At 35.6% G+C, this 26,604-nt stretch overlaps 1 protein-coding gene across 1 annotated transcript; it reads right to left on the reverse strand.

The window, feature by feature from the left end:
* Positions 1 to 2,488: 2,488 nt before the first annotated feature.
* LOC143595903 (ABC transporter B family member 19-like) lies at positions 2,489 to 10,861 on the reverse strand. The gene is made up of 9 exons (XM_077074809.1): positions 10,519 to 10,861; positions 10,180 to 10,234; positions 9,665 to 9,840; positions 8,632 to 8,832; positions 7,982 to 8,241; positions 7,569 to 7,885; positions 5,835 to 6,878; positions 5,509 to 5,750; positions 2,489 to 3,709 (listed from the first exon to the last, which is right to left on the reverse strand). The coding sequence occupies exons 1-9, from the start codon at positions 10,768 to 10,770 to the stop codon at positions 2,504 to 2,506; spliced, it is 3,753 nt and encodes a 1,250-aa protein (XP_076930924.1). The 5' UTR covers positions 10,771 to 10,861; the 3' UTR covers positions 2,489 to 2,503.
* Positions 10,862 to 26,604: the final 15,743 nt, after the last annotated feature.

The following is a 26,604-nucleotide window of genomic DNA, read 5'->3' on the forward strand; positions in this document are numbered from 1 at the left end:
GCGGAGCCTTTCTTTCTCGGTCGTCTGTCTTAATAAGTTAAGCGGATTCCAATTCATGTGGTCGTTCTCTGTTGCATTGGTGTTTTCACTCCCCACTCTCCACCCTAACAAATGTTTCCACTATATCTCAGGAGTAGGCAAAGGAAGTACGGCGAGTCCGAGTAGGAAAAAATGAACTAAGAATTAGGGCATAGAACAATGGATCAATTCATTCAACAAGATCCGTTCGAATTAGACCAGGATGAATGGGATTGGTTTGACCTCTCGCTCGGAATTAACCCGCCGCCGACAGATGTTCCATGCCATGTTTCGTGAACAGCTATGCCCGAGAATGAATGAATTGTGATATAACGCCGAGTAAGTCATTTTCATACCTGTTATCATAAAAAATAGATATAAAAAGTGATTAAACTACACTCAAATAACAATAACATACAAAAAATATTATTAAAAACGTTAATTTTCTAATGTTCATTCAAGTTCTTAAATAATTTAAGAGTTCTGTAATGATACTCATCCTATATATATATACATATTTACCCATACATACACGAAACTTAACGAGATTAATTGACAATAACATGAATTAGAAGTGTCGGTTAACAAAAGAAATATGTATTTGATATTTATTATTAATCATAATTAATTAATGAATCATTTAAAACTAACAAAAACAAATAATAAAAATAAAGATCAAAACCCCCATAGCCGGGACTCAAACCCACGCCATTGGCCGGCTCTAGAGGATCACACACACACCCCATGTAACCAACTGGACTGAGTTGTCTAGTTGTAATAAACTGCAAACAAACATTTATATACATAGTACAATTTCCCCCCCAAATTGTTATAAACCCTAATTACCCAAACCGATCATCTAGTTAAAGATTCATGAATTAATGTTAGGGTTATTGAATTACAAGTGAAAACAACCATAATTCATCTCCTAATTACCTGATATGATGACGTATGTTGGTTTAATTGCTCCATACATCCGCCGTCATAAACGAGTTCAAGAACACCATTATAACAGCAGTGATAACGAAATTAAATAGAGGGGTATTGAGGGCGAGGGTGAGGCGATGCTAAATGTGGGTTTAATTGAGATAATATGAACCCTAGCTCGAATATTGTTATATGATATAGACGGGTTCTTGCGAGTTGACAACCAGATTGGTTTTGATCCTATTTTCCTATATTAAGTGTCGGTGAAAGATATATAATACGTAATTAACGATTTTGCGAGATTCATTATGAGTATAACCCAAAGAAGTAGCTACAGGAAAACTAAACGGGTCTTCGGATTGGGTAAAAACGGGTTTGGGTTGGATTATGGGTAAAATGGTTAAGATATCCATATTTTGCAAACTGGTCCCTCTAGATTATGCGTGGAAGCAATAATAGAATAAAGTTTAGAGTATGTTTTGAATATAACTCAAAGTTATTTATATATATAATAAAATATAATAAGCAACTATTAGTAAAATAATATTAACGCGAATAACGCGATATTTCTTGGTAAAATTTCGCGAATATAAAAGCAGGTTGGGTAACGGATATAAAATATTAGTTTGAAAACCCGAGTTGTTACACTAATCCGACGGATCAGTTTTTGTTTACATCGGATCAGTTATTTCAAAACCATGACTAAATTTGAAAAATGTTAGTCAAAAATGACTACTTAAAGAATTTTCTCTTTAAGTAGATCTAGGTTTCACACTCCTTCTCATTCATAACACTTTTTAGTAGGGGATATTTAGGTGAATTTATAAAACCTGCTTATTTGATTTTTAAAAAACAAAGACGTTTTTGAGAGCTTCAATATGAAGCTTTTAAATTAATTTTGTCAAATACATTTTGCTTTTCAAAATTTAAATAAGCAAATAGAGAAGTTTAACAAGCTCACTCAAACACCCCCTTAATTAAAATATAGTATAAAATGATTTTTATTTTCGGGGGATTGGAATAATATTAAACACCGATTTATATCAGCGTTGTAAAATTCGGATTCCAAGACGATTCCAAGGTACTCGGGCATCAACCTTGTCAGCTTTTCCCAACTCGGTCACCATTACTCGTCAATGTTCAACTCGGTCAAAAGTCGGAGTATTCGGGATTACTCGGCCTCCAAGGTCAACTCGGCCACCAATTTTTATTTTTATTTTTTTTAGTAAAAAATTAAAAATAACAACAAAACATGAATTTTATGAATTATCTCTTTTTAAGTAAAAAATTAAAAATAAGTCGAGTAGTCAAGTACTCCGTACAAGAGAGTCGGCCGCCACCAAATAAGTTTTACAACACTGATTTAAATAAATATGTAGGGTGAGAGTGGGTAGTTGTATAATGGAACCAATCGACCAAGCAAATGAAATATATAACCTTATATGTTATGACATAACGATTGGAAACCAAAAACATGCATATAATTTAGTAATTTACTATTTCCTTCAACCAAACAACCAAACCCTTTAATTTTAATCATCATAATCATCATACATACTCATATACGATGTTGTAGCTGCAACAGCCTAGAGTAAGCCCCATCGGGTCGGCTCACTAGCTCACCATGGCTACCCTGTTCCACGATCCGCCCATCTTGGACCACACCGATACTATCAACCCTTCGGATGGTCGATAATCGGTGCGCCACTAGGACCGTGGTTCGACCCCTCATTAGCCTTTCAAGTGCCTCTTGAAGCACACACTCCGATTCAGCATCTAGCGCGCTAGTTGCTTCATCTAATAATAATATTGTCGGGTTTTTCAAAACCGCTCGTGCTATCGCAATTCTTTGCTTTTGTCCACCCGAGAGTTGAACCCCTCGTTCCCCGACCGGGGTTTTATATCCTTCTGGCAAGCCACTAACAAATGTATGCACGTTTGCCGCCGTTGCAGCGGCAATAATCTCCGCCTCAGTCGCCCCGTCTTTCCCATACGCAATGTTTTCCATAATGCTCGTAGCGAAGAGCGCGGGTTCTTGTTGGACCAAACCGATTTTCAACCGAAGCAACTTTAGATTCAACCGTCTAATATCTTTCCCATCAATCATAACTTTCCCAGCCGTCGGGTCATAAAACCGCTCAATTAACGCGATAACCGAGCTTTTGCCAGAGCCACTGGCTCCAACCAGAGCCTGGCTCTGGCCAGCCCGTATTCTAAGACAAAATTCTTTGAACACGGGCACATCAGGTCTTGACGGGTATGAAAAGTCAACCCTACGAAGCTCGATCTCGCCCCGGACGGTTTCAACCGGGTCGGCATCTCGATCATCCGGGTCAATCCGCGTTGACCGGTCAAGGATCGAGAAGACCGACCCGATGGCGTCCCCGCCCCGAATAATTTCCGGGGCGAGGCTAACGGTTTCCGCAACCGAGTTGGCCGTAATGACTAAAACTATAAACACTTTGATGACTTTGGAGAAAGTTGAGAGGCCTTTGGTAACAAGGTGTGCACCGTACCATAGGATTAAGGCTTCGGACGCGTATAGGGTTAGTTGGGAGATGCCGAAGAGTATGCCGGAAAGTTGACTCCGGCGAAGGCTTTGACTTTGGGGGAGACGGAGTTGATCGGAGAAGAGTGAGAGGATTTTGTCTTGGGCGTTGAAGGCTGCCACGGTTCGGATGTTGCATACTCCTTCTCCGGCGATCATGCTGGTTTTCGCGTGTGCTTTCGCGGTGTCTCCGGCGAAACCTTTGAGAGAAAGTTGCTGTTAAATAAAAAAAATGATCATGTTATTATTTTCATGCAATGGTAAATAATATGAATCATTCAATTTGGTTAATAAATTGCAGTTGTTTTGAGGAATCATATACGAAATGAATTTTGAGACGACCTTAATGATATAATTTAGTAGGTATTTAGGTTTGAGATTGATTATAGAAAATAAGTATGTTGGAGACATAGGTATAAAGTGATATTTGGCATGTAACATAAAATTCATCTCATGCATACACGATAATCAAAACTGAATTGTTATATAATTTTAATGTAGTTTTTGTTGCTAACAACTTTGAACTTATTAAGAATATACATATAATTGTTAGAAGTGAAGTTGAGTATACATTCGATATTTCATGTTACTTTTTCAGGCCAGTTTAAAATCGAGCTCCATGTAACTGTATCATAAATGGGTGTAGCGATAGTCACGACTTGCAAAGTCTCCTGGTAACGAGTAACGGGTATAAAAACTAGTTTACTATTAAATATAAGACTGGAAATATAAAACCTTATATTGGACCATTAGAAGATTGTATAAGGATGTTATATATGTGTGTCATCACCCTTTTCCAAGTTGTGATACACCCATCATGCGAGTTGTAAATGCATGGTGTTTGAATAGCTCAAAATGTGTGAATAACAAAAGCCTAGTAAAAAATTGAAAATGACATAACAACCCTTGCTGGTTTTGAAAGTGGCGAATGGTTAAAAGTTACTATTGATTTTGGTGTCACTCTCGCTCTCATGGTCTGGGCTGGGGCCATGGGTAGGTGAGAAAACGACACAGATATATATATATATATATCTAATATTCACTCCTACGTACTGTCACACAAGAAAGAAGTGGAGTATTCAAACCCAATCACCTTGACAACACACTCTCCCTTGGAGTGTGAATGCATGACCAAACAACAAAATAAACCAAACAGCTTGGGACACTAAATAATGGTTCTCAGTTCTGACAACCCAACCCAACCCAACCCAACCCAACCCAACCCAACCCAAATGGAAGAGTGAAAGTAGTTGACTGTGGAAACCACCACATAGAGATCGCATCTTTCACAGGCTAAATAAGTACTCACACCCATCACTGTCTCGTGTCTTGTTCATTATGTTAAAGTTTGTATTATTTTCTCCAAATCAGTTCTGGTTCTTATATACTTTATAGAAGTAAGAGAATATATTATATATACAAGCCAAGTCAGTGGGTATGGTGCGAGTAAACCGGAAGCACATGCACGATCCCGGGTATCCACAATTTAAATTGATACACGGTGGTCTTTAAAATATTTTAAAACTAACAATACGTTGAGAGATGTAATGTATTTGATGAGAGGGTGATTTAATAGTTAGCATTCAGTGAAACATGGTAGAAAAGTCTCCAATTTTTAGAAAGGTATAACTTGTGATACGAGTAGAATTATTGAAACCCATAATATCAAGACCCGAATTCCACCAGTTTGGTTCTCGATAAAGATTTTTCTCCAAATCTTGCAATCCTTATTTGGCCTCAGCGTGTTTTTTTTCACCGACTAGCATAATATAGGTTCGTATTTTTTAGTCTTAATTTCAGTATTTTCTGAGTTGATTTGTAAAATACAATAGTTTGGCATCTTATGTAACCCTTTGAGACAAATTTATCTACTTTTATTTGAGAATTATCTCTATGTTTCGTTATTTCTTGCTTCGCTCTCTGGTAGTTGGGTATGCATATACCCAAAATTGATGCTCTTTCTAAATGTAACAATATATAAATAATATTGTAACTGGTGGTGAAAATGTATTTACCTGAGCAAAATGGGCCAGGACAAGAAGGGGGAAAGTGACAAGAATGAGAAGTGAGACCCTCCATTCCACAATGAAAGCAACCACAAATGAAGTCAGAAGAGATGTCATATTCTGTAATATAACAGATATCCGCTCGGCTATAGCTGATTTCACATCTGCAGCGTCTGTTGCTAGACGGGCTGCAACTAGACTAGAGTTATGCTCCTCTTCATCAAACCATCCAACTTCGTTCCTCAAAATCGCTACAAAACATCACAATTTATTTTTAAAACTAATAAAAGTCCAAGACGATGAGGGTAATTTGGTCATTTCACACAGTTGTATACCTGAAAGCATCATCCTCCTTACTCTTGTAGTTAGGTTCTCTCCCATAATACTAAAGAAGTAATGCTGGATTAAGTACGCGACGACCGCATACAAACCCGCTCCAACATAAATGAAAACATACTCTTTGGTCTTTCTCTCCATTTTAGCAGGGTTATTGAAGTAAAACACTTCAATCATATTACTCATCACAATGGCAAAAGTTGGACCGATGAATCCAGACAGAATCGATCCAATGGCTCCCATTAACGAATAAGGCCACTCGGGAGCGTTCATTTTCAAAAGACGAAAGAAATACCCGCTCGGAGCTGGATTTTTTCTATCAGTTTCAGCATTCGATATCATTTCAATACGCCCATCTGCACCGGTACTATACTGATAACTTAAATTCCTCAAGCTTCCAGATCTTAAACTAAGAGATTTTGTAGACAACGAGTTGCTCAAACGTGATGATCGCGTCCGGTGAGTTGACGGGTTAGAAAAGTCCCGGTTTCCCGCCATTTCTTGAAACCTGATTAACGAAGCGTACGCTGCCGGTTTTGAAATCAGTTCTTCGTGTGTACCCGCTTCAATAATCTGTCCTTGTTGAATAACCGCTATCGAGTCAGCGTTTCTTATGGTGGACAACCGATGTGCAACCACAACGGTTGTCCTTCCGACCATTAACCGATCAAGGGCTTCCTGAACAATACTCTCAGAGCCCGAATCAAGGGCACTGGTGGCCTCGTCAAGGAGGAGGATTTTCGGGTTTTTCAACATTGCTCTAGCGATTGCGATTCTTTGTTTTTGACCACCGGATAACTGAACCCCGCGCTCACCCACCTGCGTGTTGTAGTCATTAGGAAGCAAGGTAATGAAGCTGTGAGCATTGGCAGCAGAGGCTGCAGCTTCAACTTCAGCTGTAGTTGCATCTGGTTTTCCATAAAGTATGTTTTCGAGAATCGTGGTGGCAAAGAGTGCTGGTTCTTGGTTCACTAAACCAATTTGATCGCGCAACCATTTTAATTGCAGTGTCTTTATATCCACATTGTCTAGCAATATTTGCCCTGCATAAGTTCATAACAATTATGTTTTGAGAGAGATTAGGGGTAGCGAACATATCAGACAAGATAAGAGAGTGGAGTTTGAGATGTTTTGGACATGTGAAGAGAAGACAGACGACGAATCCTGTTAGATCCGTAGAAAGCATTACTATAGAGGGGGGGAGGGGTAGAGGACGGCCTAAATTGACTTGGGATGAGAGGATTAGACATGATCTGATAGACCTAAACCTCTCAGAGGACATGGTTGAGGATAGGAATTCTTGGAGAAGTAGAATTAAAGTTAACGATTTTTAGAGAGAAATGAACACTTTAGGGCGTCTATTAACCTTATTCTGGTCACACACAATAATGGTATTTTCTTCCCATATATATAGTATTATTATTATTATTACTACTATTACTACTACTACTACTATTATTATTTTTTATTATTATTACTATTTACTGTTGAACTTTGATTTCCTTATATTGCCCCATACATATTAGAGCTGAGGGTCTCTCTGGAAGCCACCTCTTTATCCACTTGGATAGAGGTACGGTGTGCCTACATCCCACCCTCCCCAGACCCTACTTATAGCTTTGCTGTTGGTGGGATTTCACTGGGTATGATTGATTGATTGAAGTTCATAACAATTAACACCCTAAGTCCATAACAACATTTTAAAAAATAATAAAATTTGAGTAATTACTTACCTTGATTCGGGTCGTAAAACCTTTCTATCAGAGAAACAACAGTGCTTTTACCTGACCCGCTAGCACCAACAACCGCAACTGTCTTTCCAGCAGGGAAGAAAATAGAGAAATTTCTAAATATAAAAACATCTGGCCTTGAAGGGTAACTGAAAGATACATCCTTGAACTCAATATTGCCGTTGACCTCGGTCAAACACTTCCCATCTGTAGAATCTTGAACTATAGTTGGTTTTTGATTAATAATTTCCATTAACTTATATCCAGCAGCTTTGCCTTTGCTAAATGCACCAAGATTTGAAAAAGACTGACCCAAACTCCTGTTATAAATAATGATCCACTCGTATTGATCAAACTTTTAATTGAATAAACGATTAATTGGGTTTGTGAATTTAAATAAGCTGAAAAAGGCTTACATGCCACCAACAATGGCGGAGAAAATGGCGGTAAATGCTTTCCCGCCATCTGTTTGACCGTTTCTGATAAACACACCAGCATACCAGAACACAAGTGCCCATGACATGCATGCAATTCCATATGTACATCCCAGTCCCAGACCCTTAGCCATCCCGGCCTTGTACCCGAGCTTAAGCGTGTGCTGTATTGCATCTGAATACAAGTCCAACGCCTTTGTCTCACCCACATACGAGTACACGGTTCTTACTTGTGCAATAGCCTATTAAATTTTTAAAAATAATTATCTTTAGCTTGCAGTAATAAAATGACTAAATGAGTCATATTATTTTTACCATGTACATGTATATCAGTATATGATAATATTAATAGTTGATTAATACCACACTAAGGAAACACAAGAGATGTAAAGTGAAAGGGTAAAACTAAAGTAACATATGTAACGCATGCTGTATAGTATATGATCACAAAATCTTTAATACTACTTTAGTAGCATTGGTGACCATAAAGTAAATGATTAATTATTCAACATAGACAAAGTTAAGTGGATACCATATATGAAGTTTGTGTATTATGACATTATTTTCTCATTAATAAAATTTGCCACAGTATCGCCTTGTTTTTAGTTTTTACATGATAAATAACATGTCACCTGTTCGGCAATGATGCCAGCATTGGCATAGGATTCGCGGCTCTTTGAAGTGAGGCCGGTAAGAGTGTATGCATATAAGCCACCAGCAAAGGCGATTCCCGGTATAATTGCAATACTCAGGAGAGCTAGCCTCCATGCGGACACAAAACCGACCACCAATCCAGCCAAAAATGTGGAGAGATAATGGATGAAGTTTCCCACCTAAGATGAAGCATAATCAAAGTAAATCTTCATTTCTATGGAGATCAATGATTTGAAGTTAATTAATTTAACAAAATTAACTTGGTTAAAGATGCATAAAAGTAATCAAATAACAAAATTGTCTCAAATTGATAAAAAGGGAGCAGGTGTAATAAAAGTAAAAGATACAACAAAAGCTTTTGGTTTACCAACAGACAATCTTCTTGTACAAGGAAAAAATAAAACTAAAGTAGGGGTGTAAATAATAATAATAATAATAATATTAGAATAAATAACTAAAAACTACTGTACACTATGTTATATATAAAAACTTATATTCATAAATAAATATAAAAACAAAGTGATAATATAATTAATAAATAATAAGCAAATCGAGTCATGCCGAGTTTGAACTCGTCTAAGTTTGTTTTGAGCTCAACTCATTTCAATCTTTGTTTATATAACTCAATCAGGGCCCACAAACAGTTTTTCTAAGTAGAGTTGTGCTCACCAAATATAATTATTTTATCAATTTATTTATATGCATTTATAACTAAAATATTTATGTATAACATAATAACATAATTTACTATTTATTATTTCCTCATAGTTTTATTTATATTAAAAATACTCAGTTGTCTAAGTTCGATAAATAATAGTTTGGGGCTTTGGGCTAGCTTAATTTAGACTGAACCAATATAAAATCGGCTCAATTTGACTTTTTAACTCTAGTATGCTAACTTGCGCCAGTCAAATTCCATTGGACCCACATCCCGGACATTAATGGACCAACAAGATGTGATGATTCGTGAAACATTTAATATCCAAAAACAGAAATATTATGTTACATTACCTTCTCACTGATGGCGTCTTGAACAAGAAGTGTGTCCGTAGAGATGCTAAAAACGATATCGCCCGTTCTCGCATCCGTATCATAAAACCCGACGTCTTGTTTCAGAACCGCTTCTAAGTACCTCTTTCTCAACGCGCTCACTTGTCGCTCTCCGGTATACATCCAACATCCAATCTCTGTAATTTCGTTACCTAATTTAATTTAATTTTTTCGTAGACAAAAACTATACAAAATATTAATGTGATAGGAGATGAAAATGTGTGTGAACATCAAAATAATATATTCGAAATATTGACAAGTGCGTAACGAAAAGGACAAAGGATATCAAGGAACCACGTGCAACAGGTCCTAAGTGAACTGGCTAAAATAAGCGTTTTTCTAAATATTAAACCATTGAAATCAATAATTCATGAAACCAGACTGAACTTACTTCTAGTCAAACAAATATTAATATAAATATAAATAAATACATACAAAGAGAGAGAGAGATTGACGGATCGAGTTTAGCTTCTCACCTGCGTAGGACGATACGCAGACAACCAATCCGAGATATACGAAGTACAAAGCATACTGCATCAATTACCAGAAATACAAATTCAGATCTGAATAGTGTTACAATCAGATACAAAAATAAATTTCATAATAACATACTAAACGTACAAATAACTAGAGTAATTATTCTATTTTTTTTAATGTGAATACTCTAGTTTAAAACTAATAATACTATAATTACTTTAGTTATTTCTTATTTACTTTAGTTATTTCTTATTTGTATGTTTAACAGGTTAATTTTATTTGTACCGAAATAAAACAACTAAATGTTGATGATAATAGCAAAAAAGATAACGAATAACCTTAGAGACTTCATGAGCCATAATACTCAAATCAGACTGGTTTTTTCCAAACCCATTAATTATCTGACCAAACAATAAGAAGAACGACGGCATTGAAGATCCATGAACAATAGCACCAATGCTACCGAGAGTCATGAGAGCATAATCTAACTTGTCAGCAAACAAGAAAAACTTGTAAAATGGCAGCGTTTGCTCTTTTTTCTTCTCTGCCTGTGCCGGCATTGGCTTGTTTGTTTCCGGCGTATCGGTCATTGTACAAAACTGGGTTTTTTTATATAATGGAAGAGTGTATGAAGGTTTTTATAAAGCCATTTACTGAGTGGACTTGTGGTCAAACAAAAGAGAGAGAGATGGGGGTTTTGAGGGTGTGAAGAGAATGTGGAGTTGGGTTATATATAAAAACAAGAGGGGTATGTAACAGTGGTGCACTTTTGGTGTGAAGTGAAGTGAAGGAGGAAAAACACAAATGTTTGTTTTGTTTTCGGGATGTGTTATTTATACACCCTTTATAGGGTATATGTATAGATATGGTGTATGTTAAGAGGGTGTGTGAATAACCAAAAAAGTTGTATGAATAACCATTTTCTTGTTTTCAAGCAAAACAAAAATTTATGTGTGTTAATGGACAACTAACCTTGGAGTACGTATGATGTTGATGAACAAGAAAAATATATATTTTTAATTAAATATTTTGGGCGAAGACAAATGGTGGAATGTGAATGTTCTTATTTACTTAATTACATGGGTCAAAATTGAAGCAAATTATATATGTTGTTCTAAGTAACTTTTTTTCATATTATTAACTTAAAGCAAATTTGAGTGTAAAAGCATATGAGTTAACAACAGTTCATATGGAACAAGGGTATGAACGTAGTGCAAAATTAACTAACCATATTCCAGTGTAGGATCGAAGTTGGACCATTGCTCTCGAACACACCAAATATCAGGCATACGAGTGAAGAGGAGTTAACACACCAAAGTTTTCATAGTTCTTTTCTTCCTTGAGCTGAATTGACGGGATGGACTAGAGAGGAGTTAGGGTTTACAATGATATAAAAGAGGGGGGGGGGGGGGGGGGCGGTACGGGTAATGGGTTATAAAAAGTAAAAAAAAAAAACTTAAAGGACCATTTTACCCGTGATATAACGTTCAAAATAGACAAGGTTAGTGAAATGGATGAAAATGACATAATTCATGAAATGTCAAAGGTCCAGTTGCAGTTTTTTTTTTAACTAAAGTTATGTAATTAAGCAAATCTCATAACAAAAATGACATTTTACTCAAAAACTTATGTTAAGGTGATATATTGTATTTTGATAATATCTTAATCTTTTTGTATACCAATTAGGCCCTTGGTTTAATTAATACATTTCTTTTTTAAGAAAAAAAAAGTGAAAAGGATTCACAGGATAAGAAAACTACAAGATCAACAACGTCACTTTATGTTTTTTTTTTAAAAAAAAACAACCTATATGATTAAAGAAAAACTGAATTTTAATAATTCAATTATAACATATTAGCTAATAATAATTTATTATGACAATTCAACCAATATCACTTTGAAGTTTCAATTTCATTACAAAAATAGATCCATTCCTAACTTTGTTTGTGGTTTTTTTTTTAATTTTCATTTTCATATATGAAATCTTTTTTATACAAATTTAATAACACTTCCCTATATATGACACGTGAAAAGGAGATTCTTCATATGATTATAGGTGATATAAAATCTTTAGATTTCTTTGGTTTAAAAACTGTTCTAAATGTAATGTTATAGAGTGAATGAGCTGTTTAGTTGGTGGCTGTCTTCGGGTTGTGGAGGGGGGCGTCTTTTTTTCACCATTTGTTTATAAAAGTTTACAGTAAAAAAAGATAAAAGTCACTCAAGAAAGTTATGAGTGTAATGGTTTTTGAAGATAAAAATTAAAGTTATAAGTGTTACTAATAAATTATTATTATGAATTATTATTGAGATGTTATAATTTAATTATTAGAATCAAATTTTGCTTAATTAATCATTTTAACAACTATAAGTGATTCGTAGATAATTTTGTAACAAATTACATTTTTTTGAATGACAAAATTTTAAAGAAAACAAATAACTAATCTAGCAAAGAGCTCGACTAAAACATATTACGCACCATACAAACACACCCAAAAGCATCGTCACAAATTACACGATAGTATGGTTTTTCAAAATAATAGTAATAACGTGAATTTATATGGAAACTAGAGTTATGACACGCTTTAATATATTATAATTTAAGGTATAAATTTACCTTTTTAATACTTTTGACTTACAAAGCAAGTCAAAGATGTTTTTACTACATTCCTCAAATTAAGGCAAATGCTAATGTTTAAAATGATACTTTTAATTTGACACTAACTTTATACCTCTTTTATATGTCTTCATGATGACTTCTTAAAGTATATTCTTTAAAACAAAATATGATATGTAAATTTTTTTTCTATTTCAGATATATATATATATATATATATATATATATATATATATATATATATATATGAATCAAAGATAGGGGTTATGGTTGTGGTGTTAGGACTTTTGGGAACAAAACAATAGTTTTAGAAAATTATTTACACCTTGGAATATTTGTGTACAGCATAAAAAAAGGTTTGATATGAAGGGGCATGTGAGGTGATGTGCTTTTAGGGTTTTGGACCACTTCACGTTCAATGCAAATTAAATTAAAATAAATGGAAATTAATGACTTTAAAATTTGTTATAATTTTTTTTATTCAATACACTTATTTTTAGTTTAAAATTATATTATAGACAAAACTAGCATAACAAAGAAATTTATGAAATTATTAAAATTATTATAGACAAAATCACACCATTGTGGTATTCAAGAAACGTTTGTATTATCATTGTCAAAGTACTTGCATTTAAAAAAATGATAAAAAGATTATTAAAACGTACTAAATTAAGTGTATGTGTAAGGTTATTCATAAATTCTTTTGAAATGACGACTTATATAAAAAATTTGCTGAAGCTAGAGAAAACCATTACAAAATAAGGTTATAAAATATAGCTCTCAATCAATTGATAAAAAATTCAATTTTTATGTCATCCAAAGTTCTCATCGTAATGCAAGTATCTCGCCGAAAAAACCAAAGTATCGTGGGCCTATCCAAATACTTCATGTAATCGAATATGCAAGGGCATAAATCTACATCAATATTTTACTCGACAACCTAGATTTTCTAAGGTAGTCTGATGTATATAAAATTATACATCTTTTTAGTATCAAATAATCTCTAAAAGCTGCAACTTTTATTGTATAATATAGTTAAAATAACTACTTATCATGTTAAAATGTATTTTCAGGTGAATCCAAGCCTCAAACGAAGAAACGAATGAAAAGTCAGAGAAAAAACCAGAGAAAACCTAAGAAAACAGCAAAACACACCGCCATGCTTCAGAGAACATGGGGCTGTGCTTAAGAGAACATGGGATTGTGCTTCGGGAAACACGGGGCTGTGCTTCAGAGAACATGGGGCTGTGCTTCAGGAAACATGGGGCTGTGCTTCATGAAACACGGGGTCGTGCTTCAGGGAACACGGACCGTGCTCACCTTTCAGAAGAGACAAAAATCTACAAGAAAAGACAATATAGTGGAAAGCTTGACAGGGGGTTGTGCTTCAGAGGACACGGGGTCGTGGTCACCTTTCAGAAACGACAAAATAAGATAAAACATACACCCAAAAACACGGGGCCGTGCCTCAGAAAGCACGCCCCCGTGCTGAGTCATCATGTACGATTTGACAGAGCATTTAATACGACTGAACACGTGGACACGGGGGCGTGCCTCATGGAGCACGGGGTCGTGCCTGAGTGCCCAGATAGCCTATAAATAGTGGAGCATGTTGCACTCATCTGGTGTGCTTAAAGAAAACTTCTATACGACTTTCTCTTATAAAAACACCCACTTTACACTCATATTGAAGGTTTTGTGGAGAGTTTGAAGGCTTGGAGGTTATCATCACCATCATCCATTATCATCATCAACATCATCATCATCCATCACCTTTGAAGAAGGAAGATTCTTCCACATTTGGTTAGATTGTTCTAGTTTGATCATGTGTTTGTTATCTTCATCTATTTTAATGTTCATAACCATGCTCACTATGAGCTAAACTCCATTTACCATCTAATTTCTATGAAGAAACTTTGTTTTACTTGATGATTATGTTGAACATGTGATTTAGGTCGGTAAAGTACATGGTTATTTTGCAATTATCTTTTGATAAAAAAATGTTTTATCACTTTACCTCAATACATCAAGGTTAATGATTAACAATCATTCATGATTCATTCATGTTCTTGGAGACTAGAAATCAATCAATCAATCATACCAGTGAAGTCCCACCAATAGCATAGCTATAAGTAGGGTCTGGGGAGGGTGGGATGTAGGCACGCCGTACCTCTATCCACATGGATAAAGATGTGGCTTCCAGAGAGACCCTCAGCTCTAAAGTACATGTGTATGAAACAATAAAGAGGAAATCAAAGTTCGACAGTAATAATAATAATAATAATAATAATAATAATAATAATAATAATAATAATAATAATAATAATAATAATTTATGTAGAGAAAATATTATTATGGTGTGTGACTAAAATAAGGTAAATAGAAGCCCTAAGGTATTCCTTTCTCCCTAAAAATCCTTCACTTTAATTCTACTTCTCCAAGAATTCCTATCCTCAACCATGTCCTCGGAGAGGTTTAAGTCTATCAAATCATGCTTAATCCTCTCATCCCAAGTCAATTTAGGTCGTCCTCTACCCCTTCTCCCCTCTATAGTAATGTTTTCTACGGATCTAACAGGACTCGTTTGTCTTCTCTTCACATGTCCAAACCATCTCAATCTCCACTATCTTATCTTGTCTGCTATGTTCGCTACCCCTAATCTCTCCCGAAAGACAGCGTTTCTTATTCGGTCTAACCGTGTGTGCCCACACATCCAACGTAGCATTCTCATTTCTGCTATATCCATCTTCCGCACTTGTGCCTTCTTGATGGCCCAACAATCTGTTCCATATAGCATTGCAGGTCTAACTGCAACCCTATAAAATTTTCCCTTTAGTTTAGTTGGGAAACTCTTGTCGCACAATATACATGTGGCTGCTTTCCATCTACCCCATCCAACCTGAACTCGATAGGTTACATCACTGTCTAATTCCCCATCGCTCTGAACAAATGATCCTAGATACTTGAACTTCGTTACATGCGGGACCACCTGGCCTTCAATGGTAATCTGTGTGTCCTCATTGTCATTTACCCCTCCAAAAGCACAGTGGAGGTACTCCGTCTTAGATCGACTAATCCTTAAACCTTTTGTCTCTAAGGTTGTTCGCCACTCCTCAAGTCTCATGTTTAGATCTTGTTTTCTCTCAGCAAGTAACACAATATCGTCTGCGAACATCATGCACCATGGGAGCGTCCCCGGAATCGACTTTGACAACTCATCCAAGACTACTGCAAAAAGAAACAAGCTCAGCGCTGACCCCTGGTGAAGGCCTACCTCTACAGGGAAGAAATCAGTATCACCCACTGGCGCACGGACACTTGTTGCACTCCTGGTATACATATCCATAATTATCTCTATGTATTTCCTGGGTACTCCTCTACCTTCCAAGCACTCCCAAAGCACCTGTCGTGGCACACTGTCGTATGCCTTTTCTAGGTCAATAAACACCATATGAAGGTCACGCTTCTTCTCCCTATACTTTTCCATCAATCTTCTTATAAGGTGTATTGCCTCTGTGGTGGAGCACCCCGGCATGAATCCAAACTGGTTCACCGTAACCTGAGTTTCTCGTCTAAGTCTAACCTCAATCACTCTTTCCCATAGCTTCATAGTATGACTTAGTAGTTTGATTCCTCGATAGTTACCACAATATTGGCGTCTCCTTTGTTCTTATAGATAGGAACTACAACGCTGCTCCTCCATTGGTCTGGCATCTTACCATATTTAAGGATACTATTGAACAGAGTAGTTAACCATATGACTCCTTCCTCTCCCAGACACTTCCACACCTCGATGGGTATGTTGTCTGGGCCAACCGCCTTAGCCCTTCCCATCCTCCTAAGTGCAGTCTGCACCTCTTCTCGTGTGATCCGTCGGCAGTAGCAGTTATTTGGTTGTTGTCGTTGGGAGGTTGTGTTGTCATGTTCTTCTTGGTAAGCTCTCCCATTGTTAAAAAGATTGTGGAAATAGGTTTTCCATCTTAGCTTGATGTCCTGCTCCTTGACTAGTACATGCCCATCTGTATCCTTTATGAACTTCACCGGCCCTAGATCTTGCCTTCTACGCTCCCTGGCTTTGGCAATCTTAAACATAGCATGTTCCCCGTCTTTTGTTTCTAAACGTTCATACATCTGTTTATAAGCCGCATTCTTTGCTTCCGCCACTGCCTTCTTCGCCTCTCTCTTGGCCGTTTTGTAGGTCTCCCTCAATTCCACGCGCTCCTCCTCATTCGTGCACCTCATAAGCTCCCTAAAACATCCTTGTTTGTCCCTTATCTTATCTTGTACAGCCTCGTTCCACCACCAAGACTCCTTATGCCCACCTGTCTTTCCTGTTGTGACCCCGAGAGTCTCCTTTACTATTTGAATGATCTTTGTAGCCATAGCTTCCCATATATGAGTTGAGTCCCCATTTAGTCGAGCCTGCGTCTGCAGTCTGAGTTTATCCTTAAACAATAGGAGATTTTCGTCCCTCAGATTTCCCCATCGAATTCTAGGTGGTCCTTTCTTCTCACGAACAGTTAGCTTATTTCTGAAGCCTATATCTGTCACCAGCAGTCTATGTTGAGCCACTACTGTCTCCCCAGGTATGACTTTGCAGTCCTTCCACCAACGTCGGTCTCCTTGCCTCATCAAAAGGTAGTCAATTTGCGTGTCGCGTCCGCCACTGCTAAAAGTGATCAACTGAGAGTCTTGTTTCCTAAAATAAGAATTTATAATTCCTAGGTCATGGGCCACCGCAAACTCTAGGAGTTCTGTTCCGGTCTCATTCCTATCACCAAAACTGAAACCCCCATGTACGGCTTGAAAACCATCGTTAGCCTTACCAATGTGTCCATTAAAATCACCTCCTAAACAAATCCTCTCATCCCTAGGTATGCCCCCTACCACTGCGTCTAGACAATCCCAAAATTCTCTCTTTTCCTTGTCCCCTAAGCCTACATGAGGCGCGTAGTCGTAGACTACTGCCACTACTTCCTCTCCTAGTACTAATCTCAACACCATAATCCTGTCATTATGTCTTATCGCCTCCACCACACTAGTGTGTAGTTCCTTAGCTACTAGGATCCTCACACCATTCCTAGCTCCATCAGACCCCGAATACCACAACTTATTCCAATTACACTCAGTCCCTCTATGCCCTTTCCACTTAGTCTCATGGAGGCATGCTATTTGGACCATACGTCTTCTAAGCACATCTACCAATTCTAGCAACTTACTATTTAGTGTTCCTACATTCCAAGAAGCCAAACGCAATATATACTCCCTATCTTTACCCTTTCATACACCCCTCATTTCAGGACATGGTCTCAAGTAATAGTCATGGTTCCTACGCTCTATGATTGCAACTAATCGCACAAACACAAGCAATAGAACACCCGATCAAGATAATAATAATAATAATAATACTAATAATAATATACTAATAGTAATAATAATAATAATACTTCTATATATAACAATGATAGTAATAATATGAGTATTAGTATTAATAATAATAATAATAATAATATAATAGTAATAGTGATGGGTAAGAGAAACGACTTTCAAGACATAACACACGGAACCTCCGTGTTCCGATGTGTTCCATATGACTCCTCCGGCAAGTACGTTACGTCCCCGTAACTGTGAGCTGCAAGATGACCGCAGATCTGGAAGGTTACCAAAAGCTAACGACGGTGGGTTGTTGTTCGAAGGAGCAGCTTGATGATGAAGAAGCTAATGGCAGATCCGAGAGCTTGATAACCGATGGTTAACGGCAGATCTGGAACTAACGGCGGAATCCTCAATGTCTTGACGAAGACGACTCGGAGAATGAAGTGTATACAATTGTATACATTCGGAGACGATTCCGAGATCTTCAATCGGAGAAGAAAGAAAAAGGGAATGAAAAGTGTTTTTGATACATATACTCATTTCTAAGTAAATCATTTCTAAGGGATAAACTTTCTTGGAGACTAGAAATAGTAAAAAGAATACATTGATACATATTCAAAATAAAACATGGATCCTTATAAATGAGATATAAGCTATGATTTATTTCTCTAATTTTAATAATTCTGAAATAACATTGTTAACATGATTGCTTAGGTTATCATGCTAGTTAAAGAAATCATATGTTAATGGAATGTGTAATTATAACCTAATTAAATCAACCAAGGGGAGGTCGTGTGACTAAACTATAACCACCCGAAGTTGTTAGAATTGGTATTTGAGAAATTGAAGTTAATCCTAATATTTCTACTTTACCAACCTACTTGCCTACATAAATTGACATTCTTGTGGTTGTATGATATTAAGCAAAGGTTAACTTGAAATACGCATGCTACTTTCTTTTATGTCATAGAATATGTTCACTTAGAAATGAGGGACTATTCTATCATATATTGTTAGGGCAAGTTTATCACATGTTTACTTAATAATAATCAAGGAAGAATGTAATGGATTCTTGATCTTAGATGGTAACCTTCATATAATTGAATTACTCATTTAGAATTTCTGTTCATGTCACCTATATTATATATATATATATATATAAGTATTTCTATTTTATAAAAAAGTTTAAAAATCAACCCCAAAATGATTAAAACTCTCCGATTGAAGTAAAACGAAGATTCATTATTAGAAACATTTATGTCCACGGATCGATACTTGGTTCTTACCAATACTATTCTACATATACGATAGGTACACTTGCCTATTTTGTGTGTATTTAGTCTTAGTAGAAATCACTTTTATAAATTTAAAACACGATCTTGTGCAAAAGCTTTAAACCTCATCTCCTTTATACTTTACCAGACCGCACACACACATCAAAGTCCATCAATTCCGCTCTATTAGCCCGCGAATCAAAAGAAAACAAATCTCAAATCGCAACCAGAAAGTTACACCCAGAGAACGTATGATCAACCTCCTCTTCATCTTTCCTATTAAAGGGCCAACCATAGATGTAACATTCATTAATTTTTCAACTCAAAAACCCGACTCGTTTTAAATATTCGGATTTGTTTTTATTTATATATATATGTTTTATTGTTATTAATAAATCACAAGTTGAATTTCATGTATTTTGAACAATTATTAAACTTAAAACAAGGTCCAGGGACCAAATGTGTCAAACTCCAAAATCTGAGAAATCTAGACGCGCCGCGTAGCGTGACGGGCTCAGAAATCTCAACGAATACATTTGGCTCGTTCTACGTACCAAAGCCACCCCCGGCCCGTTGCGATACGCAACCAACTTCGTTATGGTAACTTTGTATGAAAATGAGCATTCAATCCAATTCATTGTCAATTTGATTAGTTTTATGTTTTGATTACCTTTGTTATGAGTCCATTAACACTCATTGATCATTTCCTCTATGTACAATTACAAATTGATGATTTCATTAAAGATTTTAAAGACTTTTACCTCATTCTAATTTTTTGACCAACTTAATCAGGTTGAAACACCCTTGCTCATGTTTCCCATTAAATGGAGTTTAGTTCTCCTCTTCTTACTTTGCTACATCCATAAAATATGAAAATTTGTTGTTGTTGAGCTCTCTTTGTTGTTTTAATTAAGTTTGACTTCAAATAGTCAAATCGTTCCAAGAATTCATGTTTCATCCTTTTGTTTTGTGTTCACTCCTCTTGTTAGTCGTGTATCTTTTCTACATGTTTGTCTTATTTAGGATGTAATATATGGGTGAAAATACTTAACAACGACGTTCGTTCGACAAAAACGAACCCAAGTCGCTTATGCTTCTTTTGGACAAAGTTTGGATATTTTATTTATACAACTTTTAAAACATATAAACTCTTAAAGTCCGAAACCTAAGAAAAACATTTTATCATGATGGATACAAATCCATCATAAAAACCGGATTTGGGTCCGACTAAAAATTTTACACTCGCTTAAATCTAATTTATTACTTTTTAAGCCCGTTTGAATTTCTTTACCAGACCAAACTAATAAAACTTGATTAAAGATTATCAAAACCTGATTATTGAATAAAAATTACCGGTTAGTGAAGTTTGTGGCAAAAACATAACCAAAGACTATTTTTTGTGAAAATATATTTTTTTCTTTTAAGACTTAAAAACTCCAAAATTTGAGCAAGAACCTTTCACCATCTTTATTTTCTTTCAACCATGTGTGAACTTAGAACTTATTTTATAGGGCCGCCCGCCAAACCAAACTTGTTCAGTTCAACTCGCTTACATGTTTAATTCGTCTTTATTTGCGTAACTCCATCAAGTGAGTTTTCATAAACCCATTTAAATATCTATTACAATTTTGGGGTGTAGCATGTTCAAGTTTTTATCGTTAGTTTATGTTTACAATTTCAACCGATTCGCGTTAATGAGGTGCATGTTAATATCATTCTATCATATCGTTTATGATTATCATACGTGTATTATGTGCAATATGGTTATCTCTTTATGGTTGATACATCAAACATAAAATATCGAAGCGGGAGGGTCCGACGGGACGTACCTGAATCACCTATACTATGTCTTCGTTAGACTAATTGGTGGTTATCATTTCCTTGGTTCCTCAAATTTGGGTCAGGAGATTGGGTCGTTATTTCATAATCGTTATCATTTATGTTATGGTTGAAATTATTACATGTGGCACATGAATTGTGTAAAATTTATATATATGTATAAACCAAAACTTATGAAATCTCACCAACTTAAATATTGACAAAATATATTATTTTCAACGTCATACAGGTTGAATCGATGGCGTGCTAAGTACAAATATCATTAGTCGACTATAGATTATATTTTATTTTTATTTGTTATTCCATTGTATGTTTCTTGTATTTTTTATATATGAACAACTATGTACTTTCTATTTTATGAAATGGAATAAATATAATTATTATCGCTTTAATAGTGTTACGAGCTTATGGCAATCTGTACGTCACGCCTGGGCGTATTACGATTAAAGTCGGGGTGTATAATAGAGCTCAACACAACCCTCGATGGTTCAACTTTTCAAGAAACGGGATTTCCCCTAGAAACACCCGCAAAACAAAGAAATTAACTATAGAAAGAACCCAATTAACCCATTTAAAGTAGTTGACTTACGCACTTTGATCACCCCAAATAAGGTTTGTCTTCATAAGCTAAATGAAAATGGGTCTAACGGATACCCTGACCAATACCACTATTAGAAAAGGAGACATTGGCTAGATTCGTGTCATTAGCCTATGAGTTCCATGTTCACTCTGTAACTCATATTCTATCTTCTCCACACACACACACACACATTGAAGGATTAAATATCGTCGTCAAATCCTTACTAGTTATGATATTTCTCTTTGAGCACAAAATCATCGAGTCACTTATCCTTTGAAAAATAATTGGCATCATCGGAACCCAACTTTCTCTCTAGGAATCTGCTAAGAGAAAGACCATAACTAGAAAAGTTATTTTGCATCCTTCATATGTTTAACCACACACCCAGAATATCCAACTTAGCATTAGGCAAACTGCCAGACAAATTGATATTATGTAATGCCTTCGTGCACCTAGCCCAAATAAATCATCGATCTTAATTCTCCATCACCATTTGGCCAAAATACAAAACTTAAGGAAAAAAGACTTCTCAAATCGAGACCCCTATCAATATTTAATCACATTTTATAATCTCCCAAGCTACAAAAAATCGTTTTAGAATGCTCATCCCTACCTCAAAAGAATCTTCTCCTAAGGAATTCAAGAAGATCAAGTGTAACAACCTAAAATTAAAGAAAAATAAAGTCTATTTTATGTTTTGTAAATTGCTTAAATTTAAAGATTAAACAAAAAGTTGTGATAGACTAGTTAAAACCCTAAACACTTAGACACCGCCTTTCATTCTTCATCGTCGTGCTACTAAAGTGTGTGCACGCCTAAAGAGAGAGAGAGGGAGATGTTGAGAGAGAGAGAGAGAGAGAGCAACAAAGGGAGTGCGAGAGGGGGAGAGAGAGGATGGAGAGAGAGAGAGTGAGAGAGGTGAGAGTGGGAGGGGGAGGGGGAGGGGGGAAGGGAGATAGAGAGAAATTGAATTAACCTATGATCAAAATATGAATATCCCCCGAGAATCGTATCATCAAAAAGACATTGCCAGGCTGAAAAAAAGATGGACGAAAGAAGAGGGTGATTATAATTCAACTTGACTGAAATGATTGGAATGAATAAGGTAATTTGTCTGCTTGACTAGTTAAGCATACGCTAATTCATAGATCTTTGGGTGATTTGTGGAAACCCTAATTTCTTTCTTCGGAGCCATTTCTTTTCCCGTGCCTCCCCCCCCCCTTTCCGGGCATAGCGCGAGGGTTCCAGACATGAGAACAAACCCGCAACAACCTCCTTGACAGGGTGGTGCTATGATCGATTGATTGGATAGTCAACGTCTTGGTAGTTAGCTCTTGGCCTTCCAATTTGAGAAGTATTATCTCTCAATCTTAAAACCAACAGTCTTAAGGCAACAAAGTCGGCAATTATTTCTTGTAAGAACATGGAAAGCAAAGCGAAGTCATTCATAACTACAAGCACCAAACCCGTTTGTTTCTCTTTATATATATATATAGAGAGAGAGAGAGACTTGTCTTGGGAGTTAAAAGAAAGGGCAAGCGATAGAAAAGATAGTCCCTCGTGCGATCGCGATGTTGTTGCAAACATGTTCCCATTTCGAGTCAAACGATAAATAAATACACACATCCCTTTTGATTTCAACTTTCTCCAGAACTCGGGGAAGAGTATGAAAAAAAGGCTCGAATGGTATGATCTTTGATGGACAAGCTTTCCTTTACATAGTCGAAGTTACAACCCTTTTTCAGTAGAGAGAGAGAGAGAGAGAGAGAGAGAGAGAGTTATTAAAGTTCGGGATTGCTCGTTTTTATCATAAATTGGTTGCAAACAATTAAGATACATATTTGTGTAAGGGTTTTGGTTCTAAAGGTTAGTTATTTTCTAGATTAAGGTGCCACTCACATACTTGGGACCTAGACATATGACCAAAAATTGGTACATGTTGATCATATTTGGATTAGTAGACCACACATTTGTGAAACTATTTCACTGGTGGGTGTAACGATGGAGCACACTAGTATTATACCTAGATTAGTTGTGGTTTTACGTATGACTATAACATAGCCTCCTAATAGCATGTTACGAATACGTGTATACCTTGGATCAAACTATACGTACACTTATCGCCTAAATGCTTATTCATAGACTAGCTTATGCATCAAACATTTTGAAAACCTGTTTAAGCTGTTTGATTTACATTTTGAAAACCTATTCAAGCCATTTGATTTATTTGAAATCATTTGTAGGTTTTAAAATGTATTCACGTGGTAAATAGATTCTTGAAAATTAGTGCTTCTGTAACTATATATGTTTCTTCAGTCTATAATTATATAATCAAATCATAGGTTTGTATTAGCAATGATCTAATTTTTGTAACACTATGGATCTAGTTTTAAAGACTCACACCTTATTTAAAATGTGTATCTCGTTTATCGGGTTTAAAACCTTTAGAATATTCTTGAAACGAGTCATCAAGAAAGTTAACGCTTTGATTTTAAACGAAAGTGAAAGGTGAAGGGGTAATTTTAAATAATTTTATTAATTAGAATTTAATTAATAGTTTGAAAGTTTAGAATAATCTCTTTACTTTTTGAGTGTTTTGCAAATTTATTTGGTCTAAAAAAGTAGGAGTTTGAGTATGTTAAGTTTGTGTTTAGTTTGAGCATGTTAAGGCATGTAAGTGTGTAAGAATTATAATAAACTATAAAATTTGTCTTGGTTGAAATCAAAATTTCGTGTTGTTGAGCCTGATTTTCAACACTACAACAATGTTTTGAAGAACGATCAACCAATGGGAGAGTCTCATGTAAAAAAGTAGAGTGTGTGGGAATTTATTAAGGGCGTATTGAGAATAATAGAAAAACTTTTATTATTATTTTTTTAATATATATTTGAATTTATATATTTACAAAAATAATAATAAAATGTGCATAAAATTTTTAAAAAATACATAAATAATTAAAAAATATTTATCAATTAAAAAAATACATAAAATTACTATTATATCTGTTGGCTATGGACTTCGATTTTCACTTGTGGCGTGCCATTATCGTGAACATTAATTTGACTCACCATATTTTGCCATTTCGAATATGTTTAGTGCACGTTACGATCTCTTAATCCCCTGTCTTGCACAAAATAGTAAAACAATCGTTACAAAAACCCAACATTCGTTGGTTCTCATGGTCTAGGTTTTTGAAAACATGGACTCAAGGCTTTGGCAACCCCACTTCTTTTTCGTAGCTCTATGGTCATTGCCTTCTCCTTGGTTTAGGAATGGAATTTGGTTGTTCTGTAAAGTGATATTATTGGAGGAAATTATAAATTTATGGTAGAAATATAGAAGAGAGAGTATGTTTGGTGTAAAAAATTTGAAATGAGTATGTTAATTTATAGAGTTAAAAATTGTTTATTTGTTTTTTATATTTTTAATTCAAATAGTCAAATGACCGTTAAACGTTCATATTCAACCCAAAACATTCGACGTCCCCAACCGGAACCCCCTACACAAACTAACAGAGGCGGTGTTACCGACTTAGCCGAATGAAACGAAAGCGTTAAGCATTCTGTAACAAATTGACAGTCATGATGATTAGTGAATCTTGGAAGAAACTAAGGGGGTGTTTGGTAGAGGGAATTGAAAGGTGAGAAATGGAATTGGAAAGAATTCTCTTATTTGTTTATGAAAGAAAGAGGTGAGAAATGGAAATAAACCATTTTCATTTCTCTGATTTTGTTTCTCTACAAAAAGCGGAGAATTGATTTCTAGGGTTTCATTTCTCCCATTTTCCTCCTTTTCATTTCTCCTATTTTCCTCCTTCAGCAAGGATAGCACCGCAACCCAATTGCCTCATGTTAATCGTTATCTCGACAGTCACTCACCAATCGGTTGCAACATTCACCTATTCCTTCAATAACCTTATCTAAGCTACGAATTAAAGGTTAGTAGTTCCGACCTTATCTAAAGCTTAACCATGGAGATGATTGGAACGAAGGAGCCAAGGTATAGGGGATTTTGTTACCATTTTTGGTCCGTGTAGCTTTAGATCTAGGGTTTCATCTGCTAAGATCCATAATGATGGATTCGTAAGTCGCTTGAAACTTTAACCTATTTTTTTCTTAGATCCACCTTCGATTGCCTCCTGGGAGTTTTCTTTGCGCATGCTTGAGGGCTTAGGTAACAAACAAATTCATCTATTTTTAATATAAATTGTTGAGTAATTACATTCATTTTTTTCTTGGAATGTTTAATGATATATAATATTATTCTGTCATGCTATTTGTTTAAATTTCCATTGATTGATTTTTATTTTTATGCTATAGTCATACAGATTGTAGAGTTTATTTCTTTATTTTCTGCTTTTTATTTTTCGTTTAAATTATTTGGTGGGATTGTTTTAGCATAATGCATATATATATATATATATATATATATATATATATATATATATATAAAAACTAACATTTAGTTGGAAACTATAATCCAGGTTTGGATGTAACAGTATTGGCATTTGATGATTTAGGTTTAGGTCTTCTTGTACAACTGATTCAGATAGCATTGATGAAACTATAATCCAGGTTTTAGATCATTGTGATTTAAGCCTGGAAGAGAAGATATTAGAGAAATGATATATGTGCACTTCCAGGCAAACACGGTTTACAAACGTATCCTGTAGGCATAATTACACAGTTTAAAAAAATGGAAGATGACATAGTCATGTATAATTTACACACTTTAAAT

The sequence above is a fragment of the Bidens hawaiensis genome, unplaced genomic scaffold, assembly GCF_021521415.1.
Source record: "Bidens hawaiensis isolate Kalapana, Puna unplaced genomic scaffold, B.hawaiensis_p1.1 tig00045650_1, whole genome shotgun sequence".
Classification (NCBI taxonomy): Eukaryota; Viridiplantae; Streptophyta; class Magnoliopsida; order Asterales; family Asteraceae; genus Bidens; species Bidens hawaiensis.